This window comes from Myzus persicae, unplaced genomic scaffold (genome assembly GCF_001856785.1).
Source record: "Myzus persicae strain clone G006 unplaced genomic scaffold, MPER_G0061.0, whole genome shotgun sequence".
Lineage (NCBI taxonomy): Eukaryota > Metazoa > Arthropoda > Insecta > Hemiptera > Aphididae > Myzus > Myzus persicae.
In genome coordinates this window covers 148,615-173,491 of record NW_019102099.1, presented here as the reverse complement: position 1 = coordinate 173,491, position 24,877 = coordinate 148,615, and the positions used below count along the sequence as shown (strand labels likewise).

The 24,877-nt window shown below is 28.3% G+C and overlaps 1 protein-coding gene across 4 annotated transcripts; it reads right to left on the bottom strand.

Annotated features, from left to right (window-relative positions):
- Positions 1–8,331: 8,331 nt before the first annotated feature.
- On the bottom strand, positions 8,332–18,421 carry LOC111031267 (molybdate-anion transporter-like). 4 transcript variants are annotated; one of them, XM_022311142.1, is made up of 3 exons: positions 10,920–11,282; positions 10,777–10,827; positions 8,332–10,657 (listed from the first exon to the last, which is right to left on the bottom strand). In XM_022311142.1, exon 3 carries the CDS (start codon positions 10,631–10,633, stop codon positions 9,212–9,214), a length of 1,422 nt encoding a protein of 473 aa, XP_022166834.1. In that variant the 5' UTR covers positions 10,634–10,657; positions 10,777–10,827; positions 10,920–11,282; the 3' UTR covers positions 8,332–9,211. The 4 variants fall into 4 exon arrangements, with proteins under 4 accessions (XP_022166834.1, XP_022166835.1, XP_022166833.1 ...); XM_022311143.1 differs by lacking the exons at positions 10,777–10,827; positions 10,920–11,282 and adding an exon at positions 18,308–18,421; XM_022311141.1 differs by having other exon boundaries at positions 10,777–11,282.
- Positions 18,422–24,877: the final 6,456 nt, after the last annotated feature.

Sequence of the window (24,877 nt, the reverse complement as noted above, 5' to 3'; positions counted from 1 at the left end):
TAATATTGAGAGAAAATAAGAGATGCGACATTTGACAATAAATGTATCAGTATTCAGTTGAATTGGTTTATAGATTTCTATACAATTTCCCATTATCCCTAAGTCAATATAGTCCATAAGTCATATTATATCAATGACTATATATACACAGGCACACAGCCATAAGAAAATAGTATAGTGATTAATATATACTCAATATTATAATCAGTCAATCAGATACACTTATCCATTCTTATGGTCCATGCAATTTTTTTTTATATAGCTTGTAATAATATTTAATAGTAGTGCGATTAATAATATTATTATTAGTATTAAATTCTTATCATGATTGAATATTTATAAATTGGATTATATTTTGATCTGTTTTTTGGAACCGATATTTTTTTTTTAGCCTTTGCCCCGAAAGTCCGGAACTAGGTACTTATAATGTCAATGTAACAAATAAACTGTTGTATGAATTTAATAAAAATCCTTCGTGTATTTATGTTTACACATGAGCACAATATACATTAGACTATAAATAATTTAACATAACCTAACTAGTGTATATAGAAAATTATAAAACCTATGCTTTATATCATGTCCTGTAGTATACCCAATGGTGGAAAATATCAAGTCCCTGTAATTAATATTCATGCTTGACTTGAAAAATCAACTATTATTGCTATTTTTTGTTAAAATATTATATTCGATTTTGTCAAAAACCAATTTCAAAAATTTGTTGTACAAAAAAATTGTCCACATTTCAAATAGGTACCTATTAAACAAAATCATTCTATACAGTTTGTAATATTTTACCTATTATAGGATTTATTAAATTGTAACAAAATCCTTTCGACGGAAACTAGGATTTTTTTTACCATGTTCGGGTATTTTACATTTTTAAAATGGGGCAAGTGTCCTAAGGTGGCAAATGTTCAAAGATATGTATGTTCGAAAGGGGCATCAATGAAAGTTAGCACGGTTTTGATTATGCCCTTAAACGGTTTTGAAAATCATCAGTGGTATACAAAATAGGCGCATAGAAGAAGTATTCGGTAGACTTCCCGCAGCCTGTGCAATACTATTATGTATTAGTACCTCGAGGTTCTGTTCTGAATTCACGAAAAAAAGTTCACCCTGTACAAATTATACTTTCTACATATACCGCTGCAGATGTACACGTTATACCCCTCCCCCCACTCTCTGCCACCCTTAAATCTACCCTTTCCGGCTATGGCAATTCCTCCCCCTCCGTTTCTTTTTTAGCTGCACCGCGCCCTGCTCTGCTGCGGCATGTAGACCTTTACGCGCGGCGGCGCGCTCGATGTGCCTTTGACGGACTTTTCGTTAGCAAGACAGTAGACGCCTGCGCGCCGCCTCTCTGTTTATACGTGATATATTTATATGTGCTAGCCTGTATATGTTCTACAACACCTATATAATAGTTTCGGCCAAAATGAAAAAAATACGATTTACCGATTTGACCGAAAAAATAATACCTACCATAACACTATAAAACTATAACACGAAACTTTTTTGATCAAAATTTTAATGTTCGACGTTTAAATACGCGAAAAGGTGATCATTGACTTGTTTAAACGTTAAAATTAAGTACAAAAGTTAAATTTTTTTAAACTTTTTAGCTTGACTAGTTACTTCATTCTCAACCCAACTGTCCCAACTTTTGACCTTAACTAGTATAATTTACAGTTGAAATAACTTAGCTTTTCTCAGGTGATTTAAAAATAGTTCATCAAGTAAAACATTTTTTCAAATTTTTGGTTTTTATGGTTTTATACGTAAATATTAATATTGAAATGAAAATAAAAGTAAATCAATACTACAAAATCTATCTTTTTTTATGTACCTATAATTATTCATAAAGAAATAACCTTAAAGACTTGAAATGTTCACCTGTTTAAATACATGATATAACTTACAATGGTTTGGCTATTCCTTTTTTTTTTGCACATTTGAAATGTTCTATTTTTTTTTTAGTTTCTGAGAGCAGCGATTGTATTGATTTTACAATGATGGGTGTGTGTAGTGTGTTTTTTTGTCTATGTTTAGTAAACGATAAGTGATCGAAATATATAATGCTTCGATTATCAACTTCAGTAACTTTTCTAATGGGAAAGTGTATTCGGAGTGTAAAATAAGTGATTAGAAGTTTTCAAAATCGTCGGGAAAGACAACAAATTATTATGGAAAAACGTATAACTATAAAAAAAATTAAATAAATTACAGTTATAAAAATTGTAGTTATTAACATTTTCAATACACTATCAACATTTTTTTATTCTTTTTGAGCTATTTATATAGGTATAAAAAAATTTATTGTATTAGTTTTTTAAATTATTGTTCATAAAAAAATATTTGTTCCGTCAAAAAGCTTGAAAATTTAATATAATAGGTTAGGTTAGAGAGTGAAGTAAATATTTTGACAAAATTATGAAAATCGCGAAAATTCGCAAATTATTTTAATTAAAAATTCATAAAAATGTCTTTCTTTATCTAAGATTGGAAAATATATTATTTTTTTACACACACAAGTATGCAACGACCTTTTTAAATGCAACTTTTAGGAAATAATTAATTTAACCTATTGCGTAGTACTTATGGCTAAATAATAGAAAAATAAATTATTTTATTCACAATATAATAATATCATAAAATATACTTAATAATATTATAGGCTGACAGACAGTTTTCGCTTAGAATCGTTTTTCGGATACAATGATTTCATATCATTGAATTACAATTTAACACAGCTAGTACAGTAACTTCTCTATAGACACCTAATATACAGCAAAGTGTTACCACTTGCCAGCTTATTTTGGAGGTCAGTGAACTTGAAAATGTACTAGGTAGTAGGTCCTCAAAAGTTTTTCATACAAAGCAGTTATAGAATTTTTGAAATGTAGTCACATTTATTTTTATAAGCTTCAAATGTTGTCAAAATTAGTTAATCAAACGTACAATAACAATTTTCCTTAAGTAATTAGTGTTTAGGTTTACTTATAAATTATAATTAAGACAAATTAATATAAATAGTAGACATTTTAAATATTTTACTGTTAGGTAGCTGATACCCAAATGCCTAAGAAATTATCATTTTTTATATACAGTAGTTAATTATTTTAAATATTTAGTCTAATTTTAAGCTATTTATATCGCGAACCTATTCACGCCATTCTACAGTATATCGGCATTGACTTATAAACTACACGTGATATTTTGGCAATAATTCTAGTTAAAACCTAATTGAACCTATATCATATTAAAAGGATAGAAAAATAACTAATACCTACAGTAATATAATTTAGTTATGAAATATTCTTGTAGTTATAATCCTGGCTCACAATCGTCTGTCATCACTAAGATACGAGGATACTCGTATATTCAATTATTTAAGTCAAATTCAAATATTTGATACATCCATTACAGTCACCTGCTCAGGGTATACTAGAAATCTACTATGCACAGCAGAGCTACAATTCCCCGAGTATTTATTTGATAAGCAACAAGCAGATACAAATAGTATGTACCTATTGTACCTAGTATACCTATTTATAGACTAGTATAGTATCAATATAGTTTGCAATCCCTATCATTTTAGTTATGTATCTTTGATCTTTTGTTGGAAATTAACACAAAACATTTGATTTATCTTCTTTTTTACCGAAATTAGTATAGAATTAAAATTATGTTAAACAAAGAATACAAGGTAATTTACTGGAACGTGTTTCACTCTAGTCAAATCAATGCCTAAGGAATCTTAGTATAAATATTTGGTGATAATTTGACTGTCGGAAAATTGGTAGTTGATACAGGCGTTACAAACCAGGGTTTCTTAAACTATAAAAAAAAAATCTTAAGACATCTACACATTAGATAAGTAATACATGATATCGTAGGGAAGTATTAATCTAATCTATACAACTACAAATGACAATATTGACAACGATGAATAAAGGGTTTCATGCTACCTATAGTACAACTGCAACGTTCAACTTATTGCCACTTGTCCATCATTTTTAATTTTGTCATAATGGAAAGTTTTAAAACTGTAAAGTGAAATGAATTACTAATTACTGCAGTGCGAGAATTATTCGTATGTAATTTTAAGAAAAATTTATAATACTATTCGGTGGAAATGTTCAGGAAATACAACATTAAAATGTCCGTAAAAAATTACAACGAATTTAATTAAACCCGTAAGTTTTAAATTAGTAATAATTTATATTATTGTAAGTATTGTAATGTATTATATAAGGTGAAATCATTAATTTTATTTCAGTACATAAACTATTCAAATATAATGCCACATAATCACACTTCAAATAATAAAATTGGCGAAATATTTGTTATTAAACATAATATAAAATAAGAGCCTTAGACACACGAGAAATTTCAAGTCAAATCCATCATGCACAATATTTCTGGTTGGATGGTTATTTTTAATATTAAATTAATATTAGTATTTTTTTAATTGTCTCCATTAAATAATTACCAGTTACGTAAATAGAGAAATTACAATGGACATTTTTTTAAATACTATAGGGAAATTATTGTGAAATATTGTGAACTATTTTTATTGTAACTGCATGTTAATTTTTGATACTTATATAGGTAGACATATGTTTTTTTAAACATATATTTATTTTTATTTAATTTTTTGAACCACTGAAAACAATATATTTTATAGTACCAATATTCCGCCTTTTTAATTTCTTTTGTGCAAATCACAATAACCGTACCAATTTTCCGTTTACACAATACTGATTTATGTCTTTACAGTTATTAATTTTTTAATTACAGAAACAAACCCTACAAGGCATAACAGACATTTCTTTCAACTGGCAATTTTTAGTGGGAAACTCAGGAACTGTTCAAGTTATAGTTTAATATTGTTAACACATAGCAGGTATGACATATAGAAACATTTGAGATGAATAGTGTTTTCGGTAAATGTATTCATTGCTATATTATGTATTTATGTGCCTATATGGCTATATATACGATACAAATAATGTTCTCATCTTTCAGTTTGTTATTATATATCAAGTAACTCTAATATTGACCTTAGTGGGATGGTGCTTGTATAGTGTTGGACTTAAAAGAAGTGTGTATTTGCCCCAAAGTTGCGCCTGTCTGCAGGACCAACAACAGTTTACAATACGAAGCATCGCGCTCGGAAGCTATATAATTATTTTAATAATTAATACTAGACATACAAATAATCTATAATACTATAACTATAGGTATAGTTTATTTGCATAGGTAAGACTATAACCAGCTATATGAGCTATATGACGTATTGAAATATTGAGTTTATCTCTCATATTTTTATGAAAATACAATTATTGAACCAATTTGTTATTTAAATATATATATTTTTTATCATTTAATGATTAATCAACTTAGTGTAGGTTTATATATTTTATATTTTACACAAATATATATTATTGATTTATTAAAAGATTTATGATATAACACACTTTACTACTTTGATATGTAATATAATTATATAAAATATCAATTTATTTTCGGTTTTTTATATCATGAAAATCTGTTATAGGAAATTAGGAAATATCAGTTGCCATTCTGTGTGTAGGTAATGTATCTATACCATAAAAGTAAACATAGGTATAGCCGTAAATGTCCAATGGCTATCGCAGACAAAAACTATATTTAACGATGGTAAACCCTAAACATAATATATTTTTCCAAAATAAACAAACGTTTACGCTTGTAAATTGTAAGTAACGTAATATAAGACCGGGGGGCGCTTGTCAGTCGTCACCTAGAATTGCGCAGGGTCATTTCTGTTTGATTTTAAGTTCACAATATGTGAACATATATATTGCATATTATAGGCTATAGCTTAAGTCAAGTCGATTATTTATAGAACATATTTTGATCTGACACAGCGAATAAATAGGTAATTAATTGGTATTTACATTTATGATTATGAGGTACAACTTAAAGCAAATAGATAATTTAGCTATGTGCGATGTGCCTTGTGCCTATGTAGTATGTATATATTTTTCAACATTTAGAACACAAAAGCTTGACTACGGATTGGTCGTAACTCGCTTTGAAAAATGTGTGTTACGTGTTAGGTACCTTTAAAATGAAACTTAATAAGATTCAATAGTACCTATGTATTTTTTGCATTATAAATTAACCTTATATACCTTTTTACCTTCACCCATTAAAGCTGGAAGGGTTTGATGGTCAGTGACCTTACCTCAAACCAAACTATCCTATCACTTTTCATGGGACATTTTAAGATTCTTATTAATTATTCAACTTCCTCTCCTCAAGACTAAAAACGTCAGATTCAATGGTCGAAACTAAAAATTAAAACACGTAATATAGCCATAAAATATTTTAAAATTTCACCACACCTAACCTCATCCAGAAATAAAATTCTATAAGTCCTCCAATTCTATCCATTCAATAACATAGATACCTACCACTAGGTACCTATTATATTTTAAATTTTAATATTTAAGTGTCATTTAGGTACAATTTACAGGTAGATGGGAAGGCCATACAGCCATACTAATTACATTTAGGAAACACATTTGAAAAATACTTATACTTATTGTTATTTTATACTTGAAACGGTGGGCAAGTGAGTAGGTTCCGCTATGCTGTACTATTATAGTATAATAATAATAATTATAATAATAATAGGGGTCTTGTGGGTCACTGAAAAGGATGTGTTAAATTTTAATTGAATGATAAATCATTGCGCAAACGAAAAACGATTTTGAGCGAAGACGGTCTGTCAGCCTGAGTACATTTTATGATATTATGATGATTAAAGTAATTTAGGTAGGTACTTTACTATTAGGTAGATATTAGTACTACAGTAGATTAACTTTTGCCAAAAAAAAATACATTTGAAAAGGTTTTTGTGTGTAAACTATTTACAATACAATAATGTTCTTTAAAAATCTCAAGTATCCACGAATTATAGAATAATATTTTTAAAAGACAACAAAAATTCTAAAATTGTTATTTTTGGTTTTAAACGTTAATGAGTACCTAATTTCGTCCAAATTTAAACTTAAAATATATTATGTAAAAAAAACTACGTTTGTAACTACATATTTTTGATTTCAGTATGAACTATTAATGAGAATTCTTGTTTCAGATTTTTAATTCTTAGCTATAAAAATTGAATATTTTATAATTTTATAACTACAAAATAATATGAATATTTTCGAGATTTTTATAAATGTTTTTATAATTTTAACTTTAAATACACTTATAGAAAAAAATTGTGCCTGTGGTTCTTTAATATTTATTAACTGCTATTATAACAACTTATAAGGAACTTTGCATTAAACCCAAATAAATTTTGTTAAAATTCTGGTTTTTCTTTAATTATTATTTTTTGAATCCCCACTTTTTTGAAAATTACTGGGAATTTTATTATTTAACCAATTAAAAGTACCGATTAAATCCAATTTATTATCAGGAACCACTCTCAAAGTTGGAAATTAAAGCTGTAATAGTTTTTTTTTGACAATTTATCATGTATGCACACACAAAAAGAAGAAACACACATTATGTCACTACCTATTATAAATTACTAAAATCAATACACATATAGCTCCATTCAGAATCTAAAATACAAACCCTAAAAATATAGTTATTTATGCAAGTCTAATACCAATTTATACAAATATCTATCTGTTGACTTTGTCTCCACTCAATTAAATAAATATTTATGAATAGTATAAAATATTTATAAATATATTACATAAAAGAAATTGCTTGGAAAATCAGTATTTAAAATTACTTGAAACGTTTTTTTTTTTAAATATACTTATAGATTTATATTTAAAAGATAAATAATAAATTTGTATTTAATCGTTGATGGGTAGGATAGGTATGCTATGTATACAATGCACAGAAACATGGACTCTATGGGGTCTGGAACAGGTATTCCTATTTAAAGGTTAAGGGAATTTTATCTTAAGCTAAACATCATAGTAATGTATGAAGTAAATGTTAGTTAATATCTTAAGTTTTATCAAACTTTGAGTACTGAGTCATGTGATTATACATTTAAACATTACCAACAAATTTATGTTTTGTTTACATTTTTTTATATCCCAGTAAGGAAATTAAAATTATTTCTGTCATCATAAAATATCCAAGTGCATGGGACATAGACAAATTTACTATAAAGTTCAAATCTAGATATCTTCAGTAGTTCAGAAGTTCAGTTTCTTAAATCTATTTGAGTTTTCTAAAAAACTATTTTTTCTACTATCAAATTAAATATATATTTAAGTTAAAACTAATAAATAATAAGCAAAAACAATATTTTGGCAAATATTTTTTTAAATATGTATTTTGTATAAATATATGTCAAGTATATGTGTACTCGTTGTAGTATAAGAAATAGTAAATAAAAAAAAAACATTTTTACAATTGTATTGTTTCAACAATTTTAAGTCACAGTGGCATAATACAATATTAAATTAATGAATAACAATAAAGCCAGATCCTCCAATGGTAGTTACTATTAAATTATTGTGAAAGCGTGAGCGTAGCTATCATGAGAAACATAGTGTGGACCAGGCTTAAACAATTGAAGATGTATTGGAACCAAAAACAAATATTTTAACATTATAATATAAGTTGTAACAAAGTTGATAATAATAAGAAGTGTCTATTACATAATATTTCTAAATGTTTTAATAGTAATATTATATAATATATTTGCAACAAATTATTAAAATTATTATAACAAATTTATTGAGCTGAAAAATTCACAAACATAAATCTATAGAGAATTGGTTTTTCTATTTTAGGTTATTTAATTAAATTTCTAACTAGTCAATAATTAATACACAGATTAGAACATATACATTGGTAATCAATTTCATATTTACTATTAACAGATACCTACTAACACATAAGTTATGACATTTATGTTTTGTTATTAGCAGTCCCAGCTTAGAATTAGAAAATTTTCTGACAAATAAACATGTTTATAAATCAGCTATGGATCATTATATGATACTTAAATTTGGTGTTAACATAAAAGAAAAATTCAAAAATAATAAGCACTTAACATAAATTAAGTAGGTACATAATATTAAATTCATGCACTGTAAAATTAGTAATCAGTACCTAATTAGGTATACATAGTATTATATATTAGATGAATATATATTATATTATATTCTTATTAACATATTTATATTTCAATTTCATGACGTTTAATTATGTCTTTGTACGTTTCAGTATGGAACTTGGAAAATATTTTAGAAAATATAAATGTAACAAATGTAGCAATAAAACATACAACAAAAATTGTAAAAATAAAATCTACATCAGGTTCTTGATTCTCTTCGATTTGTACTATATTTTTCTCTTTTGGTTCCTTAAAATATATCCATAAAAGAGCCAAGCAGATGAAAAGATTACTAGGTATTTTAATGACATTTGATATGGTAACTCTTATCTTTTCTGGTATTACTTGACTCTTTAAGTATGTCATAGATGGCAAGTACATACCAATAGAAATTTCAAACAATAAGAAAAAAAAGTAACAAGTCATTACTTTATAGTATTTTCGTTGGCCATTGTAATCAATAAATATGTTTGATATTGTCAAGGCACAAATTAAAAATGATAAGCTTGCTATAAATGTAGCAAGCTGCAGTTGTTTTTTTGAATCTAAAGAACTATTTCCCAATAATATTGAATATATTTTTGAACCTATCATCAGAGCTAACATAAAACTTGAAAATACTAGCCCCAACGGTGGTTTTGAATCTTTTAACACGTCAAATGTAGGGGTCCAAATATATATGAACAAGTACATGACACCTTCATACAAGGACTGAACCACACTAAGGGTGAAGATATTTTTATTTGTCATCCACAGAATAACAGCTTTTTTCACTGACGCAGAAGCCGACTTTGTGTTGCGAATATAGTGCTCATTTATCACAGAGATAACATAAATGGTAGAAGTTATGAGAAATGGAATGGCCATTATAAAAGGAGCAACAGGTCCATATTCTAACACGCTCACTAAGAAGTAAGACAACAATCCAGCTAGTATGGCAAGTGTAGCGTTAAAAAAAGTTGCTTTGGCAAATGTACTATTCAACCACTCTTCTGGCAATTTATAATAGTTAATATGCTCATTGATGTACCACGAGTCAAATGCCGAATACAAAATAGACGTGCTTATACCTCCTAACATGCGTCCAACAAGCAATAATTGAAAGTTCCCAAACATTTTTGTCATACAACACCCTGAATATAATATACCATAAGAAATACATAACATTTTACGGCCATAAATGTCAGCCAGTGCTCCTGTAATGGTACCAAATAGACTGTTGGATATTGTGCCGGTAATGAAAAGGACAGCGATCTCTCCTTCATTATAACCGTACTGTTTGTACAATTTATAGACATACGGTCCTTGCAGCCAATCAGCAAAACATGCCAAGCAGTACACAGTCAAGTAACGTTTCTGGAGTTTCTGAAAGTCGGTGTTGGTTTCTTGTTTCAATTTTTCCACCACATACTTTTTGGACACCGCAAACAGTATTGCTGCAATCACCAGCAACACAATTATGACAATAAGGAACATGACATCCATTTGACATCACAGTAAACGGAAAATCTGAAAGAGAAAAACAAAAATCAATACACACGCAAGATCACTTTTTGCGAACAGGGTATGAACTAAATTGTTCATTTTAAACTAGTGTTATTTTTATTATAGGTAATATTCAAACTTGCCAACATCGTTTGGAACGGTTTCGGAATTTTTTTTTTCTACGTGACTAGTGACTAGAAAAATATTAAAATTATAATACTACGTGGTTCGACGTAAGGATGTCACAAAACGATATAAATACATATATCATTGCTTTTTTCATTACGTGTTATCATCACGATAAAATATTATTCAGTAACCATCATCATCATCATCAAATTTTCTAGGAACACTGCACAATCGTCGTATCGGTTTTCGGTTCGAGCCGGACGACGGTGCCGCCAGTCCGTATCGCGGGACTAAATGTGCCTAATCGTTTTTCACATGATTATTCCGGAGAAAAAATTACAATAAAAAACCGTGTGCACATTGTACACAATATTAAGCATGTGTACAGTAATGAGACAACGTCGTGTTGTAGGAAGTTTCGACGATAAAATATTTCACAGAACGTTTCAGTCGTTATAGATTTGTGCAACGTCTAAACTCTAAATAATTTGTACTCGGTATCAGTGTTTGTTAAGTTTTTTATTTTTTTATTATTCGTTATCAGCTTCACTATCGGAGGTTCGTTATCAGCTGCTAGTGAACTCTGATCTTTTGTTTCGGCGGCGGCGGCGAGCTGGCGACTCCTACTCGTCTCTTCTATAATATTATTAAACGAATTACACAACCCGCGGACCGTTCCGGCCTTCAGGTAATGTTTTTTTCTCAACGTTATATTATTTTTAACTACAGTAGGTACCTACCAATGTATCATAGATAGCTACTGGTTTCGGTTTACCTCCGATATCCCAACGACTAATTGCCATCCAACGACCAACAATAATAAAATATATTTATAATAATTAGTGTGCACATAAAAAAGGTACGTACCAAATGACTAAAATATGATTTGAACACCGTGTACTTATTGTATAATACATTTAAAAAATTATAAATTATATATTTTATAATGGGTACAATATAATAAATAATAATAGGTACCTTCGACGTACCTATTTATTTTGAAACTTTTAATAATTGTAATTGTTATATTGAATTGCATACAAAATATTAATAATGTATTGTATTAGTACGTAATTTATAACAATCATTGCCTATATTATTAGGTAGGTAAAATATGTATAGGTCGTTGTCTATTCGCAATTAACATAACTACATTTTCGGTTAAAAATAAAAAAATGTTTCTAGAAAAAATTGTTCAGCAGTTTTTATTTTTTATTTATGGTACAATAGTTTATAGTAGTGCAGACATATAAACTTTAAAATAATTTTTTTTTTTTTAATGTAATTGATTCTACGAATGTGTATTAATCACAATATACCTATACGTAAAAGGTACCTTTACGGATATACATACTAAAAATTACCCAAACAAATGTATATTTTTACTCTATAAATTATTTTATAAACTTATGTAAACCTAAATGATAATGATGATTACTTTTAAGATTTATTATTATTTGAGTGGGTACATTTTGTTAAAATTTAAATTTAAAAATTAAATCTTTTGTTGTGTCTATAGATACGATTATCACGTATGTATATAGGCTCCATACATACCTACAAAATATACGTAGGTACTTATAATATTATTATTTAAAATGTTTGAATGTATAAATAATTCATACAATTATTTTTTAATTTTGAGTAAAATGTTATAACTATTTTGTTTTAAATAAATAACACTATGACATTGACAGTAATAATGATTTATTAGCAGTAGTGCCAGTATACCTAGTACAAGACACAAACGTAATAATTAAAAAGTCACGTGCATTTGTGCAACTCGGAAAGTGCACAGGAAACTTGTGCTTCCCCAAGTTTAAAATGTGTACGCCTATGTTATAATGTTTAAGTCTTTGGTAATAAAATAGAAGTATTAGATACGTACTATATGTTGTACCTACATCATATTAATGGGCTCGCTTAATTTATTATACTATAAAATCGATTTAATTTAAAATAACGTTTTATTACCTTATCTATTTTCTAATAACATTCCTAATTTAGAATACCTACTCTTTAATTTTTTTTGGAAATGTTCTGTTTCGAAATTCTCTAATTTGTCCATATTCGTGGAGCTCTAGAAAAGAACTTAAGGTCATAAAACTAGTTGATAATAGTAAATAATGATAATCGGGAAAAAAATTTAAAATAAAGGTCTTAATAAAAATACACTCATTGTCGTTATCATTAGATATAATATATATATTATATTTAAGTATTTGTAAAATTATTATTATTATTTATTTATTTTTATTAGTGTAATAAACGAAAGGTACACAAAATTGATCATTAAAAGTTATTTTATAATTAATCTAGCGTATTGTAATATACATACGCTAAACAATTATTATTATTATTACTATTTTTATTACTTTTTTATTGTATGAATATTAGTAATATTACAATACACTATTAATAGTAATTTTTTCAGTGACTTTTTATCCGTAGTCTCTAATTAATGAGAACATTTTTTTTTTAGGAATTCCATTGTAATATACCGTACTGGGATGTACCTTAGGCCTTAGGTTGTTTGCTATGTTAGACGGAGACAATACATAATGTGGACATCGAGGCCTCCTAAGTATTTTGTAGGATATCATATAAGTTATAAATATTGTATAAGATAAAATGTGCTTATAAAAATATAAAATATTATAGTAGTCGGCATAGGCTTTTATAAATTATCATAAATATATAATATAGGTATAGGTATTCTGGGTACCTACGAATTAGTAACAGTCGTTTTAATCCAAACCAGACGAATATTTTGGAAATTATCTGTACAAAACTGTTATATTTTACGTTTTTAGAACGACATTCCTGACAAGAGAAAGAATCTAATGGGCGTGTACACATTCTTCGACGATTTCTCGACCGTATAAGCCACATAAAAATATTTCGACCCTACGAATACAATATATTTTACTGCCCATGTAGTCAACTATACACGTAACACGTGTCACACACACAACATTTTATATTTATGTTCACTTCGACCACTCATGTCTACTCTTCTGTGTACATAGGGTGTGTATTATGCTTACATTATGTTTCCGTTTTAAGTGTATTTTTGGATAATACTTAGTATTAAAGAGACTTCGAAGCTACTTATAGAACAATATTGCTCCAATCTAATAACTCAGGCTTTTGCAGTTTATTATCTTACTATAGTTATGATAGTTAACAATAATATTACAAAATTAAAGTTTGTTATATCCTACAAACTTGTAGGTTTACGATAAAAATACAAGGATTATTTAAAAATGTGAGAAAACAAAATTCAGCATGTCTGATAATTAAAAAAAAAAGTATTCCTTACAATATAAATTGCATTTTAAAAGCGGTAAAATCCGTAGTTTGATATTGATACCGTCCTTGGTTATCAAACTGATATCTATATTTTGTCTACAACCACAACGCCGCGGAACGGATATCGACATGGAACTTCTTATATATACCTATAGTAGGTACTGTCTATACCTACGTCGTCGGGAAGAGATCGCGGAGGAAACGCGGCGACACCGTATTGTCTGTATTCCTCGTTCCGTCATAATAATTATAATATTTATTGACCCCAATTTATATTTGTACTTTGTAGTAACATAGTTTGATACAAGAATATTATATATTAAATATACATTGGTTCTCTTTTCAAAAGCGGAGTTTGTGCTGAAAAGAGAGAATTTGTGTTACAGATTTGTATTATTGTTTAATAGTCACTATTAGCGCTTAAGAAAATCAAAATGGGACAGATTAGAAAATGAACCCGAACAACATAGGTTATAACAGTATTTTAGAGACTTCATTTTAAAATAAAAAAGAAGAAAGATAAAAAAATATATATGAAAAATAAACGGAATGGATCTATAAATAAAAATTATCGAAACAAAACATTATTTATATATTTTTTATACATTTTCACCTGTTAAAACTATATATAGTACAAAGTTGAATAAATTTATACCTATAGGGCTTTGTTACTCGAATGGCGAATACTGCAGTATTCATTTTAGGGATGACGACATTAGTGTTAAAGCGAGTATTGCAGTTATTAAGTCATTGTTGTCATAAATTAGTTTTTTTTTTGTCATTCAGTTCACCGATTACTAAATTGCACGTGACTTATAATTCTGGATATGATTCACACTTTACATAGTATATATAAATATACCTATACGTTCCTGTCGAACGTATAGTATGCCCATTGCCCATGAAAAACTTGGTAACTCACGTTACAGTACCCTTGACAATTAGACAAAATCTATTTAACCATCAATATTGTGTCATCTCCTTCCACGGTCTAACCACCATCGAAACCAACGTCTAAGACGGACAGCGTTTATAATAAAAACGATCTAGAACGGAAATCATAAAAATATTTGTTTTTACATTAATTAATAACTACGGTGCCAACTGCTGATTATATGAATCGTTGCATATAGACACGTTTGTCATACAACAAAATAGAATAATACCTACGTACCGGTAAGTACAATTGTCAATAGTTTTTGATTATTCTAATTTTTTTCTATTTAAATACAATTTAAAAAGAAATATTTAAAAACAGCTCAATGCAAAATCAATATTTACTCCACATCTGAAATTCGATGTGGTTTGTATTTAGGTATACAATATAATTTACAATGTACCTATACAGCATTTTTCAGGTCATCTTAAATCCCTGCACAAAAGGTATGACTACTGTTTTTTTTCTTTATACGACACGCGAGTTTTAAAAATGTTTGGTAAAACTCTTTTGTCTCGAACGGATGTAGTTTTCTGACAATAATAAAACCCCCAGATATTTTATATTTTCTTACCCTCTAAAAACGTATTTTTCTGCTTATTATATACGTTTGTATTATGTATCATTTATACCTATATACAATAAAACGTTCTGAGCAACATATACCGATGGACATGGTGATGTATACATATATTATGTAGGTAGTCGTGTGGGTATATGGCGTTTCCATTTTAAATGTAGGTATTATATTGATACACAATAAGGTATTTTTATTGAATGCGATGTGAGAGAAAAATAAATTTTATTGTACCGTACTCTCAACCTCCCAATCTTTGGAAAGAGAACTTTGTATATACGTATACATAAGCTGCGCTGTAGAAAATTACCTTCTGGAATTAACTCCGGAGCGGCCAACAACATAAAAATAATTTATCATTATACTCGGCTCGAATTTGAAAAGTAAAAGAATGAGACTCTTATATGGTTGTTTCATAAGGAGTGATTTAAAATCATCCCCGTGTATGTGTTCACACTAGGAGATTCGCTTGCAATTAAAATGAATTCGAATATTTTACCCTCTAAATTCGAAAGGTGTATATTGTCGTTTTTGTAACACTGGGTCTGTTGTAGTAAAGTCTTTGAATAAATTATTTTACATCGTTTAATAAAATGGAGACCTTAGATAATATCAAAGCGATTTGTGTAGTGTATAGTTTATATAAACGTCAACAATTAAAACAAATAATTGCCATCAAGTGAAAATATTGGTTGCATCCACTGAATATGAAAAGAATAAAAGGGGCAGTTTCAAATTATTTTTGTTAATCCTGAAATTCACCCTGATGAGTTTTTTAAATATTATAGTAGGTATACTCATGTCAATCTCGTCTTTTGTTTCATTGGTAAGTTATTAGCTGATTCACTATTCGAACCGTGAGCCATGATTTCCTGAAAAATATCAGCTCTAAATTGGCTGAATCTAGAGGGTCATATATCAGATAGTACAACTTAATTCTACCCATGGTATACAATATACCAGTCACCACTAACCATTTAATTATACGAATATGAACACTCGATCGACGATCACACATCATTACTCATCACATTAAAAACCACAATAAATCATGAAATGATTGTTTTCAAGAAACCACGGTTCACGTTATAACAGTGAAGTGTGAAGTCAAAGTTAGTCTTAAAAAAATTACTGGCCTTTGAGATGACTAAACTAAACCTACTGAAGCCTCCACACTTAGCCATCAATACTCAAAATATTACAATATATATAAGATTATTTCAATAAATAGGTACTACTTATAAATGGTTACAAATTTACTTAACATATTTTTTGAACAATACCTAGTCATAATCTATTTACATTAAAAATAATGTTTATTATTATTTCGTTTACCTAATTATAGTCCATAGCCGTTATGCAGAACTTATATAATTCTATATAATTCTACGAAGTATAAATTAGAAATATAACCTAAAATTTTAAATAAAAACAAAAAAAATGTAGGTCTCCGATGTTAAAAAAAATGTAGCAACTTTTGCAATTATATTCGTTACTTAATGAATAAAACTGTAAAATACCTCGGTACATATACGATAGGTTTGTATACACATGATGTTAACCTACTGGCTACTGGCTACTGGTATAAACTATTAAACTACAAGGTAAATTTCATCGTATTTCAGTTTCTTGTAGGTATATCATTTAATATAGTATTACATAGTGCATACTATATATATTTATGTATATATAATAATAATGACCCCCCTAATATGTATGTATATTTATAAATTAGTTAAGTACCATAATTAAAAAGAGTATTAGAGTTGACTGAATTTGTTTTATGATTAGCAACTTTATAAGCCGTGTGCCGTGTGTACCCAACACATGTCATAAGATACAATAGGTGCAAAATATATATGTACAATGTACATACACAGGGCCGTATTACCGCTTAAGCTGTGTAGGCTAAAGCCTAGGGCGTCAAATTTTAAAGGGAGGCTAAATTTTTTTGGTGTGACCCAGAAACTACGTTGAGATATTAGTAAAATATCAATACCTATGTAAATTAGGCGGTAAATTTATTTCAGCCTATGGGCCGTAAAAACCTTAATCCGGCCCTGTACATACATATAGATATTAAACATGTGGCATCATCCTATGTTTAAAGATAACTTTGTCCAAATACAATACGTTTGATTATTATTATACGTACCTATTACGTGTATATATACGTATATGATTACCAACACAGTATGATATAGGAAATAAAGTGAAAAAATACTTTTGTCGGTTTGAAGCCGAATATCTTGGATAATGCAACAATTCTACGTACAACCAGACACCCGGAAAATTAGTGATCTAATTAAAATTAAATATTATCGATTGTTGGACATTGGTTGTATTTGTACATAAGATAGTAATAATAATCCTTACAGCTACTATCCGTGTGTTATTAAAATGTTGATTTTATTGACTAAAGTACTTGGTCAATATTTAAGTACCAACATTAAATTAGGCAACGTAATAATCATTCATCGATAAGATATCGGTTATAATTATATCGATTATATATTGAACCCGAAGCATTTAATTATTATATTCTATAAAAGCTAGTTGTAAGACTATAACAATATTATAAACCTACTATACGTTGTGTATATTACGCATGTAACGTGTAGTAAAACGATTGATAACCGATAGTGAATAATGATAATAATGTTAATTAATTTTAACTAGAATATTATAATATATGTATACAAGCTATAGGTGTACTCACTTATATATATGATATGGTAGGCGCACGCGTTTCTAGTAGGTAGGACGTAGGTACTTTCTACTGCGTTGGAAATACAACTGACAGCGTTGTATTGCACCGTAGGGATAGGCAGGTATTATAACAATATTGTTATACTATACCGCTACTACAACGGAAAAATGTGTGCTCGATTATTAACCGCCGATAGGTGGCGATGAGAACGCACGTTTGGGAACGAAACACACATTTTCCAGTGGCCGGCCGGCCGGCGCGACCACCGTGTATAGCACGTAAATCATAAATACCTACTAGTCGGGGGGTTGAAAAAAACCGGTTTCATCGTCCTTGGTCCAAGTTACATGGCACACAGACGCTACGCGCAGTCCAATTCGACGACAATGATAATACAATATTATATTACGGTGAATACTGAAAACCACAACCAAAATTCAAAATACATTTTCGTCGAGACGATTACTATAGCGGTAAAATAGGAATATTGTACAACATAGTTCTGATGCTGTAGGCAAAACTCTAAAGAAGAGCATCAAAATACATGAAAATTATTTTTGAAAACTCATAACTGCCTATACCTACTCAATATTCATTACTATTTGATGTTTTAGTCTTTTAATTGATTGATAATATGCATGTTGGGCTTTAGTAAAATATACCAGAGATATTCAAACTATTCTTTATAGCTCCAGCTTCCTAAGGGATTCGCTTGTATAGTTGTGTTAGTCAATGAAGCTGCGGCATAGGACAAGAAAAAATAATAACCTGCTACCAGTGACTAGGTATGGCGTTAAGAAGACGCCGCGCGCCGCACTGTCGCACTGGTATTTGTTGTCTCCGTCATATGTACTACATGGCAAATTGTACGTTTACAATAATACATTTTACTCGGTAGTTTCTAAAATTAGAGTGAATTTACCTCTTATAAAATTTAAAGGTAAGAATATTTTCTAGGGAATTTGGGAGGTTTTATTGATATAATTATTTTTAAATAAGTTATGACCATTTTTAAATTGCACATTTTTGATTAGACATGTTGTATGTGTGTAAGACAGAGACAACAAATTGCGGAGTCCACTTTAGATAAATGAAAACTATAATTATTAAGATATTTGTGTTTCCGATCACACATTGACTCATGCCACGATCGATGCAACTTAAACGGCTCCTGTGTAGCAATTGTTGGTTCACTAGCAGCTCCCATCGAAAAGGGTTTCACGATTAACGAATATTTAATTTCTCTCGAATTTCCAGGTATTTGACAACAAATATTCTTTATAACTTATTCGCATATAAAACTGAAAAACAAACACCAATACATTTTTAACCTCATCACTTTTGAGACAGCTTTAAATCTGTATGGAATTGGAATTAATTTATGTCGACAAAATTGAAAATTGACCTTTTTGTAAGACAGGAGCCGTTTGGGAACGACGGGAGCAAATAAACTATAGCCATGCTGATATTTGATGTAAGTACATATAATGAGTATTATAATTTATTGTTAAATGAAAAAAATAAAAAACATATTATAAATAGGCATTTTTTTTTCATTAATAATTTGGGAGCCGTCAATATGTTGTGAAAAGACTAATGATCCGCGGGAAAAAAGTTTGAACACCTCTGTCACATACTATAATATAGGTACTAGGTAGGTACTATGTCTATAACACGTTATAGTTGGTTGAAAGTTCATAATTAATATTTTACGCTTAATAATTAAAACAAAAAAAGCAATATAAAGTTAAAAAGACAAAAAAATGCATATTTAAAAACAAAACAAAATTGAGTGTACCTTATGCATGTTATGAATCACGGACGTATATGTAAATATAAGTGGTAGGAATCAAAATGTATTGTTGTCATGGTTTCGTATTATTGCAATGTACCACCCATAGACATTTGAACTAAGTAATTTGGGTAGGTTAATTTATATTAGTTAGTAGATCATATACTAGAATAAAAAGATAACCGAATCGAAACGACATTATTGCTTTAAATGTATAATATATTATAATAATGTTAAATTATAAATAACTTATGTATTTATGTCCCATAAAATTATACATGTATTGTATATGCGCTTAATTAATTGACATGTGAGGGGAATAAGTAACGAGTTGACAAAATATTTTGTTAATTAATATGATCTATATTCTGTACAAGACATCTTAGTTATGCTAGAGCGGACTGGTCGGGATATTGAGCTGTTAGCTTATTCTCATATTATCATTTCTCACAATAAATGTACAATATACTAAATTCTCGAAAACAACAATTAATAATTGTTAGTAATTTACTGCAATTGTAGTAATTACCACATTTTGATGTGACGGAAGGGATAACTTAACTTGCTGGTAGTTTTCGTCGCCGAGTAAACCAGGTCAACACTATAGTACTATAGTTCTCGAAGCTGAGCCATCTGTTCATTTATATTCATAAGATACAAAAATAAAGCCACATATTGTGATGGGAGAGGATACATATCGTCATCTCCCGTTGTTTGCATGGGATTACTCTATTAGATATTTAGACATCTACATTCTATATACTATCAAAGCCATGTTGCCACATATTACATAAAGCATAATTTATTATGAGCCTTATGTAAAAATAAATATAAATTTTAAATATAGGATTTTCGGAACGTATACCCTATACAAAAAAAAATGTGTTTCTGAAGACTTTTACTGTAATGACTGAAATATATAATTCGGTATAAAATGTTGAAACATAAATTACATAAATGTTTAAAAAGACAAATATATACAGGGTGATTCAAAATGTATGTTATTACTGACATTTTATCATATTAATTTTCAAAATATAGTGAACAATATATATTACAAAAGATTTTTGAGTTAGAAATATCTGTTATAATTTCATAATTTTATAATTGTTTTCAATATTTTTGGGGGGGTCTTGGGGGGTCAACTTCAGAAATTCAAATGGGAACCTACACTTGAAGACATTTTTAAATAAATTTTAGTGCATGAACAACATTAATTAATGCAAAACTCTATACTTGAGAGCTATTTAAAAAAGTATAGGTTTCCATCTGAATTTCTAAAGTTTACCCCCCAAAACCCGCCTAAAGTATTGTAAATAATTATAAAATTGTGAAATCATAATAGATGTTTTTAAATCAAAAAACTTTTGTACTTTATATTTTTCACTATTTTAAATATTTATATGATAAAATGGCTGTAACATAATTATTGAATCACACTGTAGGTATATCATACCCTTCGCTTCGCCAACACCAATCAATTCTAGTATTGTTAATCGTATAAAAAGTAATAACAACATAGTATAACATTATATTTTATTAAAAAATACAAGGTTGGTTTCACTTTATATAATGTAAGATTTGTACTAGATCGTAAAGTTTTATTTTTTAAATATAATGAGTACTATATATATTTGCTAAGGAGTAACAAATCGATTTTATCGGCAAGATACCAGATACCTTATATAAAATATAAAACGATTATTATGTTTGCGTCGAAATCACTTATTGAATGTTGTCGGTATGTGTTCCTTCAAATTGCCATACATTATATTTTAAAATTTAAATTCAAGCTACATAGCCCTGACTTTATACATTATGCAAGTTGAATGTTTCAAGACAGACTATTTTGTTCTTTAGAACCATTTATAGATTATAATATTGTATCATTGTATGCAAAAGTGGTGGCCTACAGTTTTTGACCAAAGAGTTTTTGTCCATTTGCCAAGAGGCCAAGATAAGACTTATTAATATGTGCCCACATTTATTATTACAAAATTATATTATTATTATTATTATTATATGTTTTATAAAGTTAAAATTAAAAAAGTGGGCAAGTAGGTACCTAACGGCTCAACGGCTCTGCTGTATAGTTGGTGAAGAGGGTACTTACGTATAGGTACCTCGTCATTGAGTAGATCACTGTAATGGATATGTTAAATTTTAATTCGGTGATAAATGATAATTATAGCTAGGGCTGTGAATTTGTAGGAAAGTTCATTTTTTTTTTTGGTGATTATGAAACGTTGCTTTGTAAGTACATAATTTAAATTATGTAACTACTAATCCATTTATTTTTCATTATTTTGGATTTCTTTGACATTTTTAATTGTTTAGATCATTTTTGTACATTTTTAGGTCATATTTTCCTTTTTTAGTTTATTTTCCAGTATTTTTAATCGAATTCCGTCAATTGACGGAAAAAATGTTTGAAAAAAATTTTTTTTTTTACACAGGCTGTATATACGTCGATAAAATAAGGCAATTGGTAGATGTCTAAATAAGTTATTTGTAAGGTATTTATTTCTAAAATGTTTAAAAAATGTTTCAGGTGAATAGCATTAAGTATAGAAAATTCAAACTCAATCAACATTTGTATTATTTTTTTTTTTTATTAAATAAACACATTTTTAGGCGTGTAATGTACTAATATATAATATCCTGTACCTAAAATGTATATAAATATAAAAATTAAATTAAAAACTATTTTAAATTAATTTTATTCTATAATTGTTGGCATTTTATATTGTATTTTTTGTATTTTAAGTGCATATTTTATTGCAGTTTTTTGACATTTTTAATGCATTTTTTAAGGTTCTTTAGTGTATTAAATTCACAGCCCTAAACATAGCATACCAAAGAAGATACTGTGTTATGACGGTCTGACGGCCAATACTTACCTATTACTTATACTCTATTTTATCGCGGATGTTTATATTTCTAAGTACCTAATATATAGTACCTAATGCTTTTATTAATTTGCAATTAGTAATACGGTAGGTTGAATTATTTTCTGACGAAAAAATTGCATTGATTGTATCATTAATTATTATAATACTTAGTAAATATTTAGGTACATCAAACATTAATGTTATTAACTTTTGAGCTAATGCTGATTTATCATAGAATGGTGTGAATAGGTTTGTGGTTTAAAATATAGGCAATTACTTAGAATTAATTTAATAATTTTAAACTACTATTTTAACTTCAAAGGTCTAGAAAAAAAGTCTTGACTTTGTATATTTTTAATATTATAAAATTGCTAATTGTTATAGAAGCAATTACTTGTGTGAGATCTTGTATTAAATTTTAATGTTTTTTTATCAAGCCTGTAATATACTGAACTTGTAAATTAGTTATCATCACTTTAATAAAAAATATCTAAAAAATATCGTAAATTTCAAATACCAAAATATGCTTAATTAATTTAAATAAACTAAATGCCTCATCAAACATCTTAATTTTTTTCTATGTGCCTATTTTTAGAATGTTATTAATCCATATAGAGTAGAAAATTAAAGTAACAGTGAAATATTTCATATTTCTAAGATCAATTTGAAAAATAACAAAGCTATTGAGGATAAATCGTTTTTATTATAACGTTTAAATAAAATGCATGTATATCTAATGTCATCAAATCAGAACCCACAAAGTTTTTGTTGTTCCTAATTTTTTTTGAAAAGTACTGTACAATTTCAATTTAGACTACCAAAAGTACCAACTTACTAGATATAATTTGCTGCCAGAAACCACTATCAATGTTGAAGATCGAACAATAATTGCTCTACTATAAGACGGGTACACATAAACACACAAAAAATTAAAAATACACATCATTATAAAATCAATACATTCATCTCTCATTCTCCCCGCTAACAATCTAAAATGTCAATAACTATTGTTTTATCCGTCATATTTTTCAATTACCCAGAGTGGAAAAAGTAAACACATTGACTATGGATATTCTATTTGTACACCTATATTTACTATTCATTTTAATCAGAAACAGTTGGAGTCCATACAATATTTGACCTTTGGCTATCCGTAGGTATATAATGGGTGGTTATGTGTGCACAGTGCACGGGAGATAACACAGGGAAGAGCAAAGTTATGCGGCAGGGAGGTTGGTTCATTCATAATGTACCTTTGCAATACAAAAACGTAACTACCTAGTAATTTTCAAATATTATATAGGTCATAGGAAAGTATCTAGTCTATCACTTTTATAGTTGTGCTTACTGTTAAATTATCATTTAACGACGATGTAATAATGTAATTTACATCGATATGTCATACTCTCATAAATATGATACCCTATAATTTTTGTAATAGGTGATTTCACTCTAAGATTATTCAAAAATATATAAAAATGATTTTGCGTGAATACATTTTGTTTCTGTTGCGTGTAGGCTTGAGAGAGAAAACAAACAGTTCTCTGACATCCTCTTATTAAGTAATTACTCATAAGTCATAATATTTAATTATTAAATTAATATATGTCTTTAAAAAAATGTGAAGTGATTTATCGATTTATGTGTATGGTGTAAGATACATAGGAGATACTTAACCCCTTCACTCAACACCTGAATCTGTCACCTATAATGTGTATAGAAATTATAGGTATTTATAAACAATTAACAACGTTACACACTTACACAGTATAAAATATATAAAGATAAAACGTATATATTTACCATTTAAATAGAATTAATAAATATAATTTATCAAACAATTAAAAAGTTATTATATTTAAATACCGATTCCACCTCAGATAGTGTTTTTCGCAA

Bases quoted from the DNA above. Each gene is read 5' to 3' on its own strand.
- LOC111031267 (XM_022311143.1), bottom strand. From the start codon at position 10,633: ATGGATGTCATGTTCCTTATTGTCATAATTGTGTTGCTGGTGATTGCA.